The sequence below is a fragment of the Nilaparvata lugens genome, chromosome 1 (assembly GCF_014356525.2).
Source record: "Nilaparvata lugens isolate BPH chromosome 1, ASM1435652v1, whole genome shotgun sequence".
NCBI lineage: Eukaryota > Metazoa > Arthropoda > Insecta > Hemiptera > Delphacidae > Nilaparvata > Nilaparvata lugens.
Window position 1 is genome coordinate 69703303 of NC_052504.1, and position 18264 is coordinate 69721566.

At 33.5% G+C, this 18264-nt stretch overlaps 1 protein-coding gene across 9 annotated transcripts in view; it reads right to left on the reverse strand.

The window, feature by feature from the left end:
• LOC111045654 (dual 3',5'-cyclic-AMP and -GMP phosphodiesterase 11) overlaps nt 1-18264 on the reverse strand; it is a 169553-nt gene that overhangs the window by 49885 nt on the left and 101404 nt on the right. For 2 of the 9 annotated variants that reach the window (XM_039441437.1, XM_039441435.1), the window contains exon 2: nt 15670-16060. The exons of 3 other annotated variants lie outside the window; for them this stretch is intronic. In XM_039441437.1, coding sequence (XP_039297371.1) covers nt 15670-15796 — 127 coding nt within the window. In that variant the 5' untranslated portion in view covers nt 15797-16060. Of the gene's footprint in view, nt 1-6; nt 50-15669; nt 16061-18264 lie in introns of all 9 variants that reach the window. 4 more of the 9 variants (XM_039441454.1, XM_039441450.1, XM_039441427.1 and 1 more) reach the window with 3 other exon arrangements.

Below are 18264 nucleotides of genomic sequence, written 5' to 3' on the forward strand. Positions count from 1 at the left end.
ACTCACTCAACCCTATAGTGTAAACCATTATCCCGGCAGTGTTACTAACCTGTGAACAAATAAGAAAAATCATTATTAGATAGCTCTCAAATTATTGAAACAATTAATCATTTTGCCAGTAATTGTCTTGGGTTCGATTGAGATTATTCAAAATGCCGGTTTCTGTAATAATTGACACCACATCCAGTAATAGTTCGTATAATGGTGATAGTGCACCACAGCCAATAATGGCTGAAATATATTCATTGCTGCTGCATATTCATTTCTGAAATATGAAATATCAATTTCAATAGTAATCAGATCAGCCTACATATACACATGTTCAGTACATTAAGTTACTCACATAGTAAGGGCAAGGAACATCAGATCACATAGTTTCAACAAAGAGTGATAGCTCTTTAACGATGAATCTATAATCGACAAGCCTGCTAAGTCTAATTATTAGTGCCTAATGAGCTTTTTGTGAAACTGTTATAAAAGGACTTACAAGCAAAATAAACACATGAGCTTTATCAAATATGGTTCAAATAATCGTAGTAATCAATTGAATTTGCGTAACAGCAATTTACTTGCTTCATCAAGAGTTGTTATCGAGAAGTACGAGAATTTACTAATCTTGAACTATTGCTGAGTGTTATCTGTTGAGAGCTCGACTATGCTTTGAATCTAGATTAATATTGTTCTTGTATTGTAAATTGGCAAGATACATAAGGCTTTTATCAAACATCTTTTGTCTAGCACGCTTTTCGATTTTGTATCGTACCATTTTAGCTTCTGTTCAGACACAAATCTTCTATTAACTATAAATTGGTTTGGAAAAAGAGCTAAAATCATTTTAACCATGATTCAACGAGAAATCAGATATGGATTTGGTGAAAACTCAAATAATAAGGATGGATAAGATACGAATGAGTTGAGGGTTAAATAACATTGAAATCAGTGTTATTAGAAGTGAAAAATATTTGTTACACTGGGCTAGCTGCTAGCTTCACTTTTTGAAGATTCATTTAGTGATGGATAATGAATATAGAAACATCATCATACCATATAGAGGATATAGTCTAATCATCACAGCTTAAAAATATAAATTCCAAAGTTTTTCAGTCTTTAAATATAATGTCCTCAACTATGTTTGTCACACTGAGAATAAGTCATTAATATAAAACAAATATTGTATTCTCAAAAATAAAATTGTAAAATTTTGTATTCGCATATAATTCTTTATTTTTCAAATTCATATGGAGAATTGGTAGCTAACTTAATCGATTTTCTCACATAAATTATAGTAGTGGTGTGAATCATATTATTCACTTGCAGTGAAAAGGAACAGTTGAAATGATTTCCCAGTAAGATCGCAGTATAATAAAATTATAATTTACAGTTGAAAAATTGCAAAGAAAAATTACAATATTGACTCAACAGGAATAGAAGTTGTACAAATAGAAAATGGTAGGTTGTGTTTCATTGAGGAAGGTATGAGTAATCCGAAAGTAACATTATCTCCTAGAGTCAGCAGAGCTGATAAGCTTGAGTATCATCAGGTTTCGTTTAGTGAGAAGCAGGGAGCTAACAGCTAAGTGAGGAAAAATGTGAGCAAAGCTTCACCCGCATGCCACATCAAATACGAGCCCTCATCATGCTTTCGCGTAGAGGTGTCAAGCTCAATCCCCAGTTAAGCAATGAGAAAGTAGAGTCAATCCTAAAGGTCATTCATCATTGTTCATCAACTAGCTCAAATACTTATCGCAAAGGAATATCACAGTGAAGTGATCCTTCTCTTTCGAATCAGTCTGCCCTCAGGTTACACTGATGCTGCTTGAAGAGAAAAACTGATTTATCATCTGTAATCAAATTTTTGGCATTCGATAACATTTGAAAAATAAGCTTGAAAACAGATATTCTGCTGGAAGTAAGTGTGAGAAACTGAATTAAGAATTTAATAGGGGTAGATTAGAGCAATCAAAAACTTACTCAGATTGTTCAAAAAATCACATTTCAGAACAGGAACCTGAGGGCCTTATTCCTTATTTGAGAACAATACATTATCATGAATCCTAGTGGTCAGCAAACATATTGTTGTTCTCATTGGTTGCCAGGTAAAAAAACATACTTGGACTGGAATGTTCCTAAGAATCATTAATAGAAAAGTTTTGAATAATGTAACCAGTTGATACCTAAATTGTCTAGCCTCTAGAACTATTTCCTTGCCTAATTTTATTTATGTGGATATCAAATAATCATAATATTCTGAAAAAAATGGTATAGATACAGCATCGAAATAGGAGAAAATTTAATAATATACAGTAGATTGATGATCCTGAGACCATATGAGTTAACTCTTGGCAGTTGTAGAGGACTGAGTATTGGGAATAAGAAAGGTGAAAGAAGTATAGGCTAGTAGCAAAGAAGAGGCATGGAAAGATGAGAAAGAAATCTCAAACATAAGACCACTTGTTTGCATTCAGTCCACGACGTGGGAAACGTGAGTAGAAGACATTTATAACATTTTTTATTTGAAATTCATCTTCTATAAGAACAGACAAATCAAGTTTGGTATAGAGAAGGGCATGGTCACAGTTGAATAGACGTTGGTGCGCTTATAGAGGGATTTTGGGATTTTTTCTAGCAGGTTAAGTTGATGGAGGAAAACTCGAGTCGTTCCATGGAACGATAATCAGATAATTATCCCATTCATGGGGTTCTTTCGTGAAGCAAACGGTGAATGGGACCGCCGCATCATCCCAAGTAATATATAATGGTTCTCTTGAGTACAGTATCAAAAGAAAATGTGTTGAGGCCGAAATGCAGTGGCCTAACAAAAAGTGATGAGGTAGCACTTGAGAATCTTCACGCACGGTTAGCCCACTACAGCGCATCTTCCATCAAGTTTTTAAAATGGATTTTCTACGTACATCATAGATCGCTTAATTTACAAAATACGCGGTGAGGGAAAATGGTAGAGGTATCGAGGTAACAGTCACGTAAAAAGCTACAAAAGTTTCTAACTTCTAACTGCAGATTTTTTATGAGAAGTGTAGTTTCAAATTCAATCTACTAATATCGGGGCACCGAGCTTCGCTCGTTATTTCTATTTATTGATAAACAGAACACAATATTATTTAAATTAAAATGAATTCAATCATTGAATGATCGTGTTTATTATATTTTACAGCTGGCTATACGTCAGCTTATGAATTTTGGGAATGAGATATTTTGATTTTTCACAGACGCACTTTTTTATTATCCACAGACGACGAAAGTCTCAGCTGTTTTTCCAAGGATGAATTATCCTTTTTAATGTCGTTCAGCGAGTTTTCCCAGGGATGAGACCTAGTGCAAACGAATTTTTATATCATAAACCTACTATGTTCAAAATTTCGTGAAAATAGTTAGAGCCGTTTTCGAGATCCGTTGGACATAAATATAAATAACCAAATAAAAAAATACAGAAATTGCTCGCTTGGCTGTTCGGTACACTTTTTTATTTTCATTTAAATTGGATAATCGTTTTCAATATAATTGTTAAGATCATTCATTATAAGAGTGAGAAAAAGTGGCAACTGAAATTTTTAAGTGGTCTAATAAGCGAGTTATAGGTTGTTGAAGTGCTAAACTCCGTTTTCATTCCAGATCATAAACGGTTTCAAATTTTCTATTGGAGTTTTTTTTTAATACATTCAGCATATCATTGGCTTTGTTCTAATATGCGTTTTTTCGCGATTAATGCCAGAATAAACAAGTTATCGAATTTACAAAAAATGTTACTTATTTATTATGAATGATATGGGGAATAAAATGTTTTAGTTTGGAAAGATACATTTTTTTAATTTTTAAGAGAAATTCTAATAATATAGTCGAAACCGTTTATGATCTGGAAAGAAAACGGAATCTCGAAAGTTAGCACTTGAACAACCCATAACTCGCTTATTAGACCACTTGAAAATTTCAGTTGCCACTTTTTCTCACTCTTATAATGATCTTAACAATTATATTGGAAAAGATTATCCAATTTAAATAATAAAAAAGAGTACCGAACAGCCTTAATATAAGGCTGATACCAGATGGTAGCAGAATAAAAAATAAATGATTATACCGATAACATCTACAAAATGTTTCAATCATGGGTTTCTGAAATGGCTTTCATGAAATGAGTTTATGAAATAGCTTTTGTGATATTTGATAAATGCAATGAAAATGCATTTCTTTTGGTAATAAGTCATGTACTCAAACTCATATACTTGGATAACTCTAGTGCAAATGTAACAAGCAACAAAAATGATTCAGTCACATATTTTGTCGAGATACTGGGGGAATGGAAAAAAGCTTCCATTACCCAGTTGGAATAATCAGGCATTGATCTACATTGATGGGAGTAATGGTCTACTTCTATATTCTGTTATTGTATATAATCTGTGATTATGACAACAAATCAATCGAACCAACCAACACATTAGAATGTGTAGGAACTATATGCCGATATTAATAGACTTTTATGAGAAAACATTTTTTTTTTTGAAATTCATATTATTTGAACATCTAAAAAATCGATGCGCAATGTATATTATACCTCTACTATTATGCCTATTATTATACTATTTTATGCCTCATGTATTATGTCTAGAAAATTCTTGAATAACTATACAACAGTAATTAACTATTAGTTTTTGGACAGTTTCATTCTTCAAGTTTCCTTCTACAATTTAGTTCTTTGGTCAATATTTTCTTTGGTAGCAGAAGTCATTAGTTCTATTTATATAGCTTTCATTGGATATTTAAAATAGTTATTATACAGTGGTAATTGACTCATTAAATAGACCGTGTTTTTTAACTCTAAAGACGACTCTGTTTGAACTGATTCTATTATATTTTATGGAACATAAGAAGACGGGGAATGTTTGATCTAGTGAAGACAAAGCATGGATTGGAAAAAATTTAGAACCGCAGTGCGACATGGGACTTAGGTACTTTGTACACTCCACTCCAGCAATGTGTGCCTACCATACATGAAGCCAGCAGAGCTGGACAAAAGAGCTCCACAGCATCACAAGTCGCTAGAGGACACAGTTTCTATTAACAGAGGTTCGATGTATTGTGCAATGTGCAAGGCTCGCTACACCCATTAAAAGCATAAGCATCGAACAATACTGATCCAGGAGCATAAATTACAGTACTGTCGACGTAAACTTACAGTTTCTGACAGTTGCCATTAGCCCACGCTATAATCGATATCTTTGCAGTAATCCTCCATAAAGTAAATTCTTCAATAGCAACACACTAATAAAGAAATATAACTGTACTTCTAGACTATCAAGCTTCCAATAAAGTATAAAATCAGTCAAATTTTGTTCGTCTCAGATATTTATTGCAAGATTTAATAGGTTGTAAAACAAGAAGATATAAAAAAGAGTAGTCTCTTGTGATTTATACTATGTTTCAATTTTATGAAACTGTTTATCTCCATGTTGCGCAACATAGTGGATGAATCACATAATGATAAAATGAGAAATGAAGTACCTATTCAATTTGCTAGTTTTCAATACTCTGACCTCGATTATCAATTATTTCGATCGCTTGAAATGCAAAACGCCATTATTCAGTTCTGTGTGTTCAACCTTTTCTTGTACAGCTGTATCTTCTTGCACTGGCATGTATCATTATTGGTTTCAATTGACAAGAAATTTGTTAATTTAGTATTATTCAATAGTGTTGAGAATAATAAATCGAGTAAGACATGATATTGAAAATTGAATATAGGAAGGAACATTACAAATAAATTATGAGTTAGATGTGAAGTTGTGGAGGATAGCTCTATTAAAATAATGTAAACTTTTCCAGTAATGAAAATCCTGTTTTGCCTTCATTTGTGAAAATTGTAATAACGCATCCATGAGACATTAAAAAAATTTATCAGGTGCTTAACATGGATATCATTTTCTTTTATCGTACTTATATTCGCTCTCCATTCATATTATGCTTCTGTCATATAAAGTTGAGTGTTATACGTAATGTAATAGATAACACAGACTTCAGCTACCAGCTGAGCTCAAACAATGCACTCACTACTCGTCTAATGTCAACCCATTTATAAAATCCACCAGTAAATTCCAGATCCTCACTATTTTATGATGCACACATTTTCGTACGATATTCAATTTATTATATGGTTGAAGTTCGTCTTCTATCAAGATGTCTGGTGGTGTTACATTCCACCCTCTAAGACCGGAAAAAACCCAGTTGCTAACAATTAGGAAACACATTGAGAAATGCATTAGGTAGATAGGTCAAAGAACTAAGATGCCAGTTGGCAATGACAATCTTTGCAAACACGAAACTAGTTGATAAACAGACGATGACCTTGAAAAGATAGCCTACTGCGTTTGTTTTTGACATTTACAACCAATCAGAGGCTGCTCACTTCCATCACGACATAGAAAAAACGCCGTCAATGATGCAACATAATATTATTACAGTAGTGCATGTGTTACCTACATTCATGTTTTGCCTCAATAGAAGATAATCAAATCAATGCTTTCTAATTACAAGTTACTAGTTCCATTCACATTTCAGACAATCGACAATTTCTAATTTATGAATGAAGTTAGTTTATTTAGGCAGTGCACTATCGCTAAGTATAAATTATGATGAGTAATTAATATGGTTGTGACAAGTTCTATTGAAGAAGAAGGTTTAATTGATTGAATTATTATGTTGTGATGTAAGTATTTTGTTTTGATTAGTATTTGGAAGTTATCTGATGAATTAAAAAATTTACAAACATAAAAGTATAAAACTATACTTTTAATTTCACTGGTAATAGAATTACTTTTTTCTGTAAACTCTACCATCTCTAATAATCCATATTGAAGTATACTTTCTTTAGACCGTTCCACTCGCATCTAAGTTCTCTTTTACTGCGTGAGGCGGTTGCACCCAGGAATTACCCCAGTTTCTACATCACTAGAAATAAAGTTTCTAATGCATCATTATTTTACTATCAAACCCCACCATCAAAGTTGGGTCTCATGTTGAATTTGTCGATGAAGTTCAGCTATATTATAAATAGTTACTTAAGTCTGTAAGTTATAAATCGTAAATATTTTATGCTGAATAGTTACAAATGAGAAAACTTGAACGAAACACCATACAATCTGTATCTTCAATAAAGATTTTTCCGATAAGACTTGATATGAGAAGTTTCTTGAAGTTCAAGGCTGAGAGTTGAGACTTGGAAAGCAGTTGGGTGAGGGGTGACATCAAGATGGGAGACTGAGTGAGTGAGCGAGCAAGTGGATGACTCCCTCCAGCCACTTTCCTGACCCAATTTCGTTTCAGTGGAGTGAAGAAGGGTATTCGTCAAGTATATTCCTTCGATTGTCGAGTACTCGACATGTACTTGTGAGCCAGCCAGCTTTTAACTATGCTCAACTTCGCTCTCGCCATCTAAGTGAAAGGCCTCGACATTTTCCTCAAGGGATTGACCTGTTATCTTCCAGAACAGCCTTCCTCAGTTGTGCATCACTCTTCAATTCAATTTTAGTTAACTTCACTTCAATTCAATTCACGAAAAGGCAATTTGGAAAATATCATTGTAGTCCCTTCACCTGTTGCGTTTGATAATTTTACTGTCGGTTTTTTATTTTATTTTTCGTTCCAGCGCTAAGGAATTGAATAATTTAATTCTAATGATTCTCCTTTATTACCAATATGACAGAAGGTTTCTGCGTGAACCTTCAATTTAATTTTAGGGCATTATTTCAATTAAATTTATCTCACATTTGTGTTTTTCAACAAAACACAGGAAATAAATATATTTATTCCTGGACTCTGTATAAATATAATAGAATTATATATTTATTATAGATTATATATATTTTTTTAATTAAAATTATATATATATGTATATAATCTATAATAAATTTATAATATATTTATTTTCGCCACACTGCACAGGAAGCAGCTCTTTTCAAGTCCCTACGTAGATCAGAAAGACATTGTTTGCAGACGACTCTCGTACCCTTTCCAGCCGCTAACATGGAACTAAGAAAGGTGATCAAAAAACAGCTGATTAAAAAACTTTTCATTATTTGTGTTCATTATTCAATAATTAAAACATTTATAATAATATCATCTTATTGTCATTTGAAAGAATAAAAGAGTATAAACTCAACCTCCCACATAATTGAACATAATCTTTTAGGTTATTTAGACAAATCAGAATAAAAATAAAAATACTTGGACAATTTCCTGATATTCAGATTACCTCAGATTTGCTAGAGCTTATTTTTCTGTGTGGCGAAAAATAGCGTTCGCACCACGGGCAAAAATGTTTTCCGGCTCTCAATCTTTTCTAGTCCTCGGCCTACGGCCTCAGACTTGAAAACCAATTTCGAGCCGGAAAAGTCTAATTTTCGGCCCTAGGTGCGAAATATACTATATATTTATACAGAGTCCAGGAATAGATAGATATAAATAAAATATGTGTACTATTACAAATATTTTTTTAATTACATTTCATCAACTACTTCATGCAACTACGTGAAGTACAATAATTGCATTACAGCAATTCTCATCCCCAAAACCTCGATTTTGACATATGGAAAAGCTTGTAGCTGTATTTGTTGTGAAATATTATTTTGATGAACTGCTGGAACTATTTTGGGAGGATATTATCAGTAATATGAACTCCCACAGCAACTGAATGCACGATTGGTTGTTTGGAACCGGCCTAGAACTTAGATGTTGCCTGCTGCCCGATCCAGAAATGCAACACTCCAGAGGCCTGACTCGCTGTGATAGTTCTCAAGCGACATGCACTATTTGAATACATAGTATGAATAATTCAACTTGACTGGGGTCACTGGGGGCCATGTTGGGCTGTGCTGTGCTGTGCTGTAATCGGGGACAACATAACAAGCCTAATCGCACAGACAACTGACAGACGTGAACGTGACCATCAAACATTCAAAGCGTCCAGGTCCAGGTCCCCTCCCTAGCCGATCATAATAATCGGTGCATCGCTTTTAACGAGATGTTAACGCCAACTAAACTGTTTACTGTGAGCTAACCTGGGTTGATTCCGTTGTACCGTCGATCAAGACTAACCTGAGCAACACCCAATGGGAGTATGCATTTACCTAACTGCCCTTGTATATTAATAAGTAATATCAGAGGAACGACAACTCGGATTCACGTCACACTTCAATCGATGCAATCAAGATTTTTCAACAAGTACAAAAATCATGGATTTACAAATTTTTCTTTTTTTTTAATATAAAAACTCAGCAGAAAAGTAGTTTTTGCATTCTGTGAACATCACTGCATACATCAAGAGACAAAATAGACCTTATCAGTACTGACATATATTATGGTATTGGTATAGTAACATAAACTAGTCTCTCGATGTTTCATTCAATTCGGTTATGACATCATATAACATGTATTACAACCTTATGCATATCAAAAAAGATTCTGTTTTAATGCCAGAAATGACAAGTCTATTCAAACTCCAAATCAATCAATACTTTTATTCAAATCAACAAAGATACACAAGAGAAATCAAAATACAAAACAACACAATCAAATTACAAATTTATAGAAAAAATACAAAAACAGGCATCACGGTGGGGTGTGCTGAAAAGAACGAAAGGATGAAAAATACCTAGCAATTGATGGTTTCCCTGTAATAGGCTGGTAGATGTTATAACATTGAGGAATGAAGAGTGAAGAGGAGCGTAAAAGGGAAGAATGGGAGATGAAGATAGGGAAAAAAGAGGAGAAAATTTGAGCAAAATGTGTGAGCGAATCCAATATATCTCTTCTAACAAATATATCTAAAGAAATGGCATTGCAATCATATATCAATAGTTTATCTTATATCAATAGTTTATATATCATATAACAATATCAGTAGTTTGAGCAGAAATCTCGAGCTTTATACGTCGATATGGAAGCTATATTTATGAGGAAAAAATCCAATCAAGTGTCTGTTATATTAGGAAAAAAATATCTTCATTCGAATAAATGAGAATGGTATTTTCTTTCAAAAGGAATTGACAGAACCTTCATAATTGGTTTTAGTAAGTCTATAGACTATATATCTACTATCTATCATAGTACTATCATTGATAATTTAACTGACAACTGACGTAGATATTATGATGTAGCTTCATGGGTATTTGTTCACCACATAGCTTCATAGGTCTTTGTTGATCACATAAGAATCTAATCATCATCATCATCAATACGAGGAAACCCTTCAATTTATGTAACAATGAATCTCATCAAAAGTCTGGGATCAATAAACCCAGAACTGCTTGCTGTTAATTAGAAGCATTGCTTTGTAATTGGGTTGATACCTGGAATAGAAGAGCATTAAATTTTAATAAAGGATTGCGATATGATTGTGTAGCCCAATCAGAATTGAAACACTATGGCTAGATGATTGAATTTATTGAACTGACAAAATCAATGTAATTTCATAGTCTAATTACTATCAAAAGTTCAAAATACTTTCCAATATCCGAAGAAAAACTGAGCACATCGTAAACAGTAATGTTGATCGGAATTCAATAAAAAACTCTAAAATTCAATATGGTATTCTAAAACATGAATATTTATCCAACAAAATCAGTAAACAAAGCTCGATGTAATAAAAGCATACCAAATACTACAACATTCGTGAAACAGCCCGCGTCACTAATAAAATTATCAAAGGATTGTTATAATCATGTATTATTTCATTTGATCACATTGGATCATAATATCTAAGATGAAAAGAGAATGGTTTCTACTTGATTCTCAACCGAATATGGAAACTTGAAAAGTGTGGAATTAATTACAATTTAAGAATGAAAAATAGGAAACATAAACATCAGAATGTTGCCAGTTTGTTTTCCAACAAAGTCTTGGATTGCTGTCGACAGCTGCGTTCTGGAAAATTAATTTCGGAGCATTAATTATATTGTTGTACTAAATACGAGTATGATACAAACTTTTCTTCTTTTTGCGGGAGTTTTCAACCCATGATTGGGGTTGTAAGTTTTACGAGACCAAAAACATGATCCTGTGTGATGCAAAAAAGTGTGATCAACGATCATAATAACATGACGATCATAATAAGAGTCTCACAATAAAAAAAAACTCGTAGATAACAGCTTGTAAGCTGATATTTTTTGAATGAATAATAATTAATGGCGAAAGATACAAAATGAAATTAGTTGGCTGACTAAAATTGTAGCGCTTCTTATTCTTGTTCTTATTAAGTTCCCTAATGCTTAATAAGTTCGTGTTCATGGATCAATAGCTTCACTATGGCATATACTAGTTCTTTTTCTTCCAAACTCTGCTTCTATTGAAACATCACAAGCCAGCAATAACTCTATCTTAACTGGACAATAAACTCGAATTTACTGGCCAAATTAATTTGGCCTCCTCTTATTTCTCTGTGGAACGGGGACCAGTTTATAGAAGGTATACGAGATTATATGAATGTATGTGATACTGTAAAAAATGTATGGAAAACTACTATCGCCAACACTCTTTGCTTACATTTCGTTGTGAAACTTTGATCAATCGATCGTTTTATTCAAATCAATCAAGAGCTTTATAGTGAATCTTAAACTTGGAATAAGTGTAAAATTACTAAAACACAATACCTGATAACTTTACAATATTATTCATTTTGAAAATTTGGGCAAATAATAGAGACATTACTAGGAATAATAATAATAATTCGACATGGTTTCATTCTCATTAAAAACGACACTTACGTTATCTTTGCTATGAATCACAATTATAATATTATTTTCCTGCTACTCTACTAGCGTTAATGTACGACACGTGACAATATTGTTCACAGACTAATAAATCTAACTGTAGAAAGTAATTATCAAGATAAAGATCCAGCAGCAAGAATCATAAAACTACAATTCAAGTTGAAGGCTAGTGTTGCAATGGTTGGTGGGAAATATTATGAAATAATGCACCACGGAGGAAATGAGACGGCACCAGAAACCCAAACTGCAACGCTCATGTAATTTGTAATTACCTAAATGAATTCATCATAATAAAATGAAATTCCCATTTTAAATATATACAAACTGAATCGTGAATATGGAATAATATTTCTAGTTAGGACGATGGTTATTTAAAATTGAAATTTACTTAAAACTTAGGAAAATACCATAAATCAAGTTTTTCATTTCGTAATTGAGATTATTCCTTTTCTACTTTTGAATAAGTTCAGAGTGGAAATTTCGACTCACATAATATGTGATATAACATGTGAATAAGTCAAGGCAGGTTTTTCTAGCTGGATGGCATCATCAGACGAACTGAGACTTATCTTGAATACATGAAATGATATACATAAATTGTAGGAGAATAGCGTAACTTACACATAATAAACAAAAAATATAAATACTCAGATTCGATCAAGTAAATAACGTTTCGCCTTGGGGAGGGGAACACATACAACAACTCAGATTGAGAGTGAATCTGTTGCCCAAAATGAGTGAGTCTGGAGCAAAAGTGAATCGGCCGTCATTTGCCCTTACGTGTTGATACGTTTTCCCCTTTCCAATCATCAGAAAATAGAGTTTACAATAATATACCATCTAAGATTTTCCACGAAAGTACAGTATATATCTTTAAAAAAATCGGGATAAAAAGGATTTTCTGGAACAGTGAATTCATGAATAATGATCACGCAGAAACACAAGCGCTAAGAGAGTAATGGAGGAGTGAAAGAAATAACTGAGATGTTTTCGAGATTTGGCTGGTGTAGAAGCATTTAGAATGGTGTTGAGAAAGAAGATTATGATTCACATCCATTGGAATTGATTGCCAGAACGAAATAGGGTTGGGAAGACATCAACCTCCAAGTGCATTGAAACAAATGAGAGTGCCTGGATGCCGGCCAATTCTCTCTCACTTGGGGAGAACCGAGCAGAGCAGACCTTGGCTGCTACTTCCAATGCGAATGCGACCAATGTTCTACGCACCAACACACATATCACAAATAGATTGTCATCCATAAAACCATATCTGGATGAAGAGAGCTAACTTCTCAACGATTTGAAAATTCATCAGTACAATAAACTTATGATCGATTTCAGCCATCAACATTTATATCATTCGATTTCAATTTCTTGAAAAATCAAAGACATGCATTCGTTGAAATTTTTGTAAAATAAATTCTGTCTCAATTAATGTTGGATAATGTATGAGAAAAACATAAGGTCTCAGGGGGTAAGACAAAACATCCAAGTTAGGATTATTTTTCAATGTAGGAATTGGCTTGTACACACACGTACGGAATTGGAAATTCACGAATGAACCATCATCACGTCTAAACTACTGGTCTGATTAACTTGAAATTTTGCATATTGAGTCCTAATTTACCGATGATGGTTATAGGCCTATTTTGAATTCTTCAAGATTTCAGTAGATTATGTTTACACTTTGTCAAGTTTTAAATTATAAAACTATATTAAAACTAAATTACCTAATTAAATTATAGGCCCATGCGGAGCAGGGGTTGCCTGCTAGTTACAAATAATTTGACTAATCTGATCAGTAGAAAAATTAAAAACAACATGGGGACTGTTCAGAATACAAAATTTGTATTCTGATTATTAGACTGTAATAGGAACAAAATATACTGTTTAATGAGTTAGTGGTTCAGTACCATTCGAATATGATTTTCTATTGTAGGCCTACTAATTCAATCACATTAAAATTTATTGAAATTGTACGATCCCAAAACTTTGGTAAGTTGTTGCGGTAATTTCTGTAGTTGATTAGACATTTACATACTTGTGGCAATACATACATTATAGCTAGAGGCAATAATTTTAAGATAACCAGTTGAAGGAATTCCGTAGTGAACATATTCATGTGAGTGAGGAAGAGAGAGCGACCCATAACTTGTCGGAGAATTAGAGTTTGATAAGAGAAGATTGGTTCCAAGAACATAATAAGAATGAGAGGAAGTTTCAAAAGTAGGCATAACGCTGTGATTGAAAAGTACACAAGTTAAACTATTACATCACAATGAATACGAATTACAACTCGACATACAAAGCCTTGAATTTGAATCTCTGAAAATACAAAGGGAGCACGTTATCAGAATAATTCTGAATGAATGCTTCTTATCACACACATAAACACTGACTATTAACTTATCATTCACTTCCTGTGAAATATCTTCTCTCACAACAAGTACTGAAACACATTAGACAAATTTCCATAAATCTATTCATTCACAAATTGATGATTATACTTTGTACTCAATTTTCATTCTTTTTTTATTATTCAAGATTATAAAGTCTTCAATAAGATTTCAGTTTGGAAATGGTAAGTTTTTGGGAGCATTCTCGTCTTGATCACTTCCTAAAATACATCTTGAAACATGACATTCATTTAATTTTGGTATTTAAACCGAATAATACCAGTATATTGCCATTTGAAAGCTAAAGCAAAAGCCTAACTTCCTAACTTACCCTCTGAAATACAATTTAATATAACATTCCAGGTTATATTGCAAGATTCGACAAACTCAACTTCTCAATTGATTCAGTTTTACACAAAATGATCAAAATAGGGACAGGTGTGAAACTGAAAACGAGAGGAACTGAGACCCTCCCCTTGAAACATGTCATCGTCTGTGTAGGAGCAAGAGAAAAGAAAAATAGAAGAACCCGCTTCTGTGATGCTAATAAAAGTAGTTGCTGTACATCAATATTAATTTTTATGATGAATGATTTGCGGGAAATACTTTCAAACAATTACAGTGTTATCTTCTACAATACTCAATCACTTCTCTACTCTCAGGCACATGTCTTGTATAGTCAGGAACCTTTCCTTAATCAGTTGATGCGTTTAGCAGAAAATTTAATTTTGAATAAACATTACTACTTTTACTCAATTGATAAAACATAGTAAGCCAAGGCATGCTTTTATTAGTGAGTGAGTAGTTTTGACACAAATTATCTGTTTTCACTAGTTTCCAAAAAATATAGTAGCACAATAGTATTTTTCACATTATTTGTCAAGCGCACAATGCAAAAATAACACAACACACATTGCCTTCAAACAACTATATAGTAGTACGTGGTACGACCTCAAGGATTCTTATTTGAAAGCCATCAGACTAGAAAATATGTATCAAAGAGTTCAAGCAAAGGATGTGAAAAATGTGAATTATCGATTTGGTAGCAAATGAAAGGTTACAGTAATATCAACACAAACATCAAGTTACTACAACGAAATTAAAAACAGATGAAGTTACGCAATTATTGATATCCAAACTTTAACAATTCAGTCAATAGTCTACACTCAGGGGAAAAATGCAGATGTTACTAGGTGCGTATTCTAGCGACATTTGACCAATTTAAACTACTCCAACGAAGTTAAAAACAGATGAAGTTAGGCAATTATTGATTCGCAAACTTTCTTTCTAGTCTACATTTTTGGAGAGCAATGCAGATGTTACTGGGTGCGTACTCTAGCGAGATTTGATCAATTTCAAGGTGTGAGTCTACAGGTAGAGGAACAATGTTAGAGTCAACGATCACTAAATAATGAAAGTTCATTCATCATTTTGTGATCACTGGTTAGGTTAGTGTATACTACTAGTAGATAGAAGGGCCGATACAACAAGAGTATTACCTACGTTTTTTTCCGCGACGATATCCTTTATGACACATGCTAACCCTCTGGCCCATTGAAGGGGTCCGGAACGCTTCTTCACTCCATGCCTTGACGCTCGCGAGCTGTGCCACCTGAATATTTCCATCACAACAGCGGTGGCGTTCGTCTCACAGCAATTGCGACAGTCTGCACGCGTGTCCTGTCCATTCCGCGTCACGACCACTGATCACGACCTCACTCACGCACGCGCACCTACACACCCACCACTGACACTGATGGTTGTTTCAACACTTCACGTCTGTGAGAGAACTCCTCCAACTATCAACGCGTTCAGCAGGTCAACTTTCTTCCTTCTCCTTTTTCCTCTTCCTCTTCTTGTTCTCTTTATTCAGATAAAAAGCAACAAATTCTGCAAAAACCAGATCGAAGAAATTAGATAAGTATTTTAAGTGATGAAAATTATAATTAAAACAAGGATTGGATCCTTCTAATAATATTGGAAGATGCTGGATGAAGGTGTGATGACTAAATCATTATGTGGTCAAGAATTATGATAGAGTAGAGTGATGTTAAGTATGATGATGTTGAATCAAGCTCATTTAGCCTATGATTTTGAATGTGTGTGAGTGTATGTGATGGTCAACTACTTAACTTTATTGTCATTGCACATTATTGTTATGGGAATGCATGGGGTTTGTAACTAACTCTCCAAGTACTAAAACTACATAGAACTTTGGACCTCATACTAAAACTCTATAGAGCATGTACCATAATGTACTATAGACCATCTTCATTCACCATAATGAATTTTCCAATAGTAAAGTTTAAGAGCATATAATTTTCGTTCTTGTTTCAGACTCCCATCGATCACCAGGATTGAATCACCAATTAATTCGGCAAATAAAGACAAAGAATCAATATTATATTCGAAAAATATTAAATTCGTCATAATATAGCTGAAAATACTGTAATTCGTAGTTTATAAAGCATTTGGGACTACTTCAATCTCAAGGAAATGAGATATCTTGTTACATTATGGAGACGGAGTGATTGGATGTAATTGTAATCACTGTGAATATTTCTTATATTGGGGAATATTATAATTTTCTCTTACAATAGATAGTACAAGAGATAGATACTACAATAACACAAGACGGGATACAAGTTTTATGAAGTTGGAGAAGTGTCAATTGATTCCTCAGTTGGTGGTACAACTTATCTGTTTCATTCGACTAACATAAATAAGTACTCAAACTGATAAACGTTAAAATTTTGAGTTTTACTGTTGCTTACAATTTTATTTCAAGTACAACAATGCGACAATGGGTTCACAAACTTTATAGTCATTTCAGAGAGGAGTAGAAGGTTCACTTAGTGCACGATGTATGTATTTCCTTGGCAAGGTTATTAGAGAAAACATCTCTAGCCTGGAGCAGCCATTGTGGAAAACACAGTGGCTGACATACAGTGAAGACGAATCTTCATGGAAGTGAATACGACCCCCCGGGGCACGATGCGGCAAAACCCAACCGCTGTCTCAGACATTGTCAATAGACGGCGTGCAACGCTGGAATGCATTCATGCAGTTATGATAGCACATTATGAAGAAAGAACATTTGTTAATTTAACGCTCCCCGAAGAATATCCCGTACAGAATAGCTGAGTAAACCTTATTAACAAGATTGATAAGCCTTAGGAAATCACGAGTTCATTGAACTAATCAAGAACTTAGAAGTCCTTCACCTTTTCAAGTTTGAAGCAATCGAGATGTATGATTTCTTTTTGAGAAAATTGCCTAGTTATTTTTTCATAAACAACTAATATAAAATAGCTATGGTTAAAATGAACTTTTCATTGATATTGAATAAGTGGTTTTCTTATGTTGACAGTGTTAGAAATTATTTTATATTACTTTCAAGTTGTTTTAACTAGTAGTAGTTCTCAATCATGTCTCTAATAACAGGGCACCGTAATAAAACCATACTTCAATAAGATTCCCAAACTTGGTAGCAATCTCTAAATCAAATCAGGATCAAACTGCTCCCATTCTACTCCCGTTCATATACACAGAGTGGGTGACAAGTCCGAAAACAGCTTAATATCTCATAAACAAAGGTAATTTGATGGTGGGTGTGATTGGGGATCCTACTCAAATTGAAAAATACTACATTATTATGACTTTAAAAATCTGGTCCGATATATTGAATACAACTTAATTTTTTTAAATAGGGAGGTATGCGATACATGATTTCGATACGGAATTTCAAGAGAAAAAGAATGGCGAAAACCGCATATCGTTATCTCAAACCGTTTTGAAGATATTCAAATTATTAATCAATACTATTCAAAGCAGAAAGGTGAGAAAAAAGTCCGAGAACGGCTTAATATCTCATGTCAAAAGGTGATTCCAAGGTGGGTGTGATTGGGGATCATACTCAAATTGAAAGTAATACTTTACTATAACTTCACCTGCTAATCAGATTGTGCAAATCTGGTCCACCATCTTGAATCCGACATTTTGAATACAACTTTATTTTTTTAAAGGTGGTCATGCAATACATGATTTCGATACGGAATTTTAAGAAAAAAATAATGGTGAAAACCATTATTACC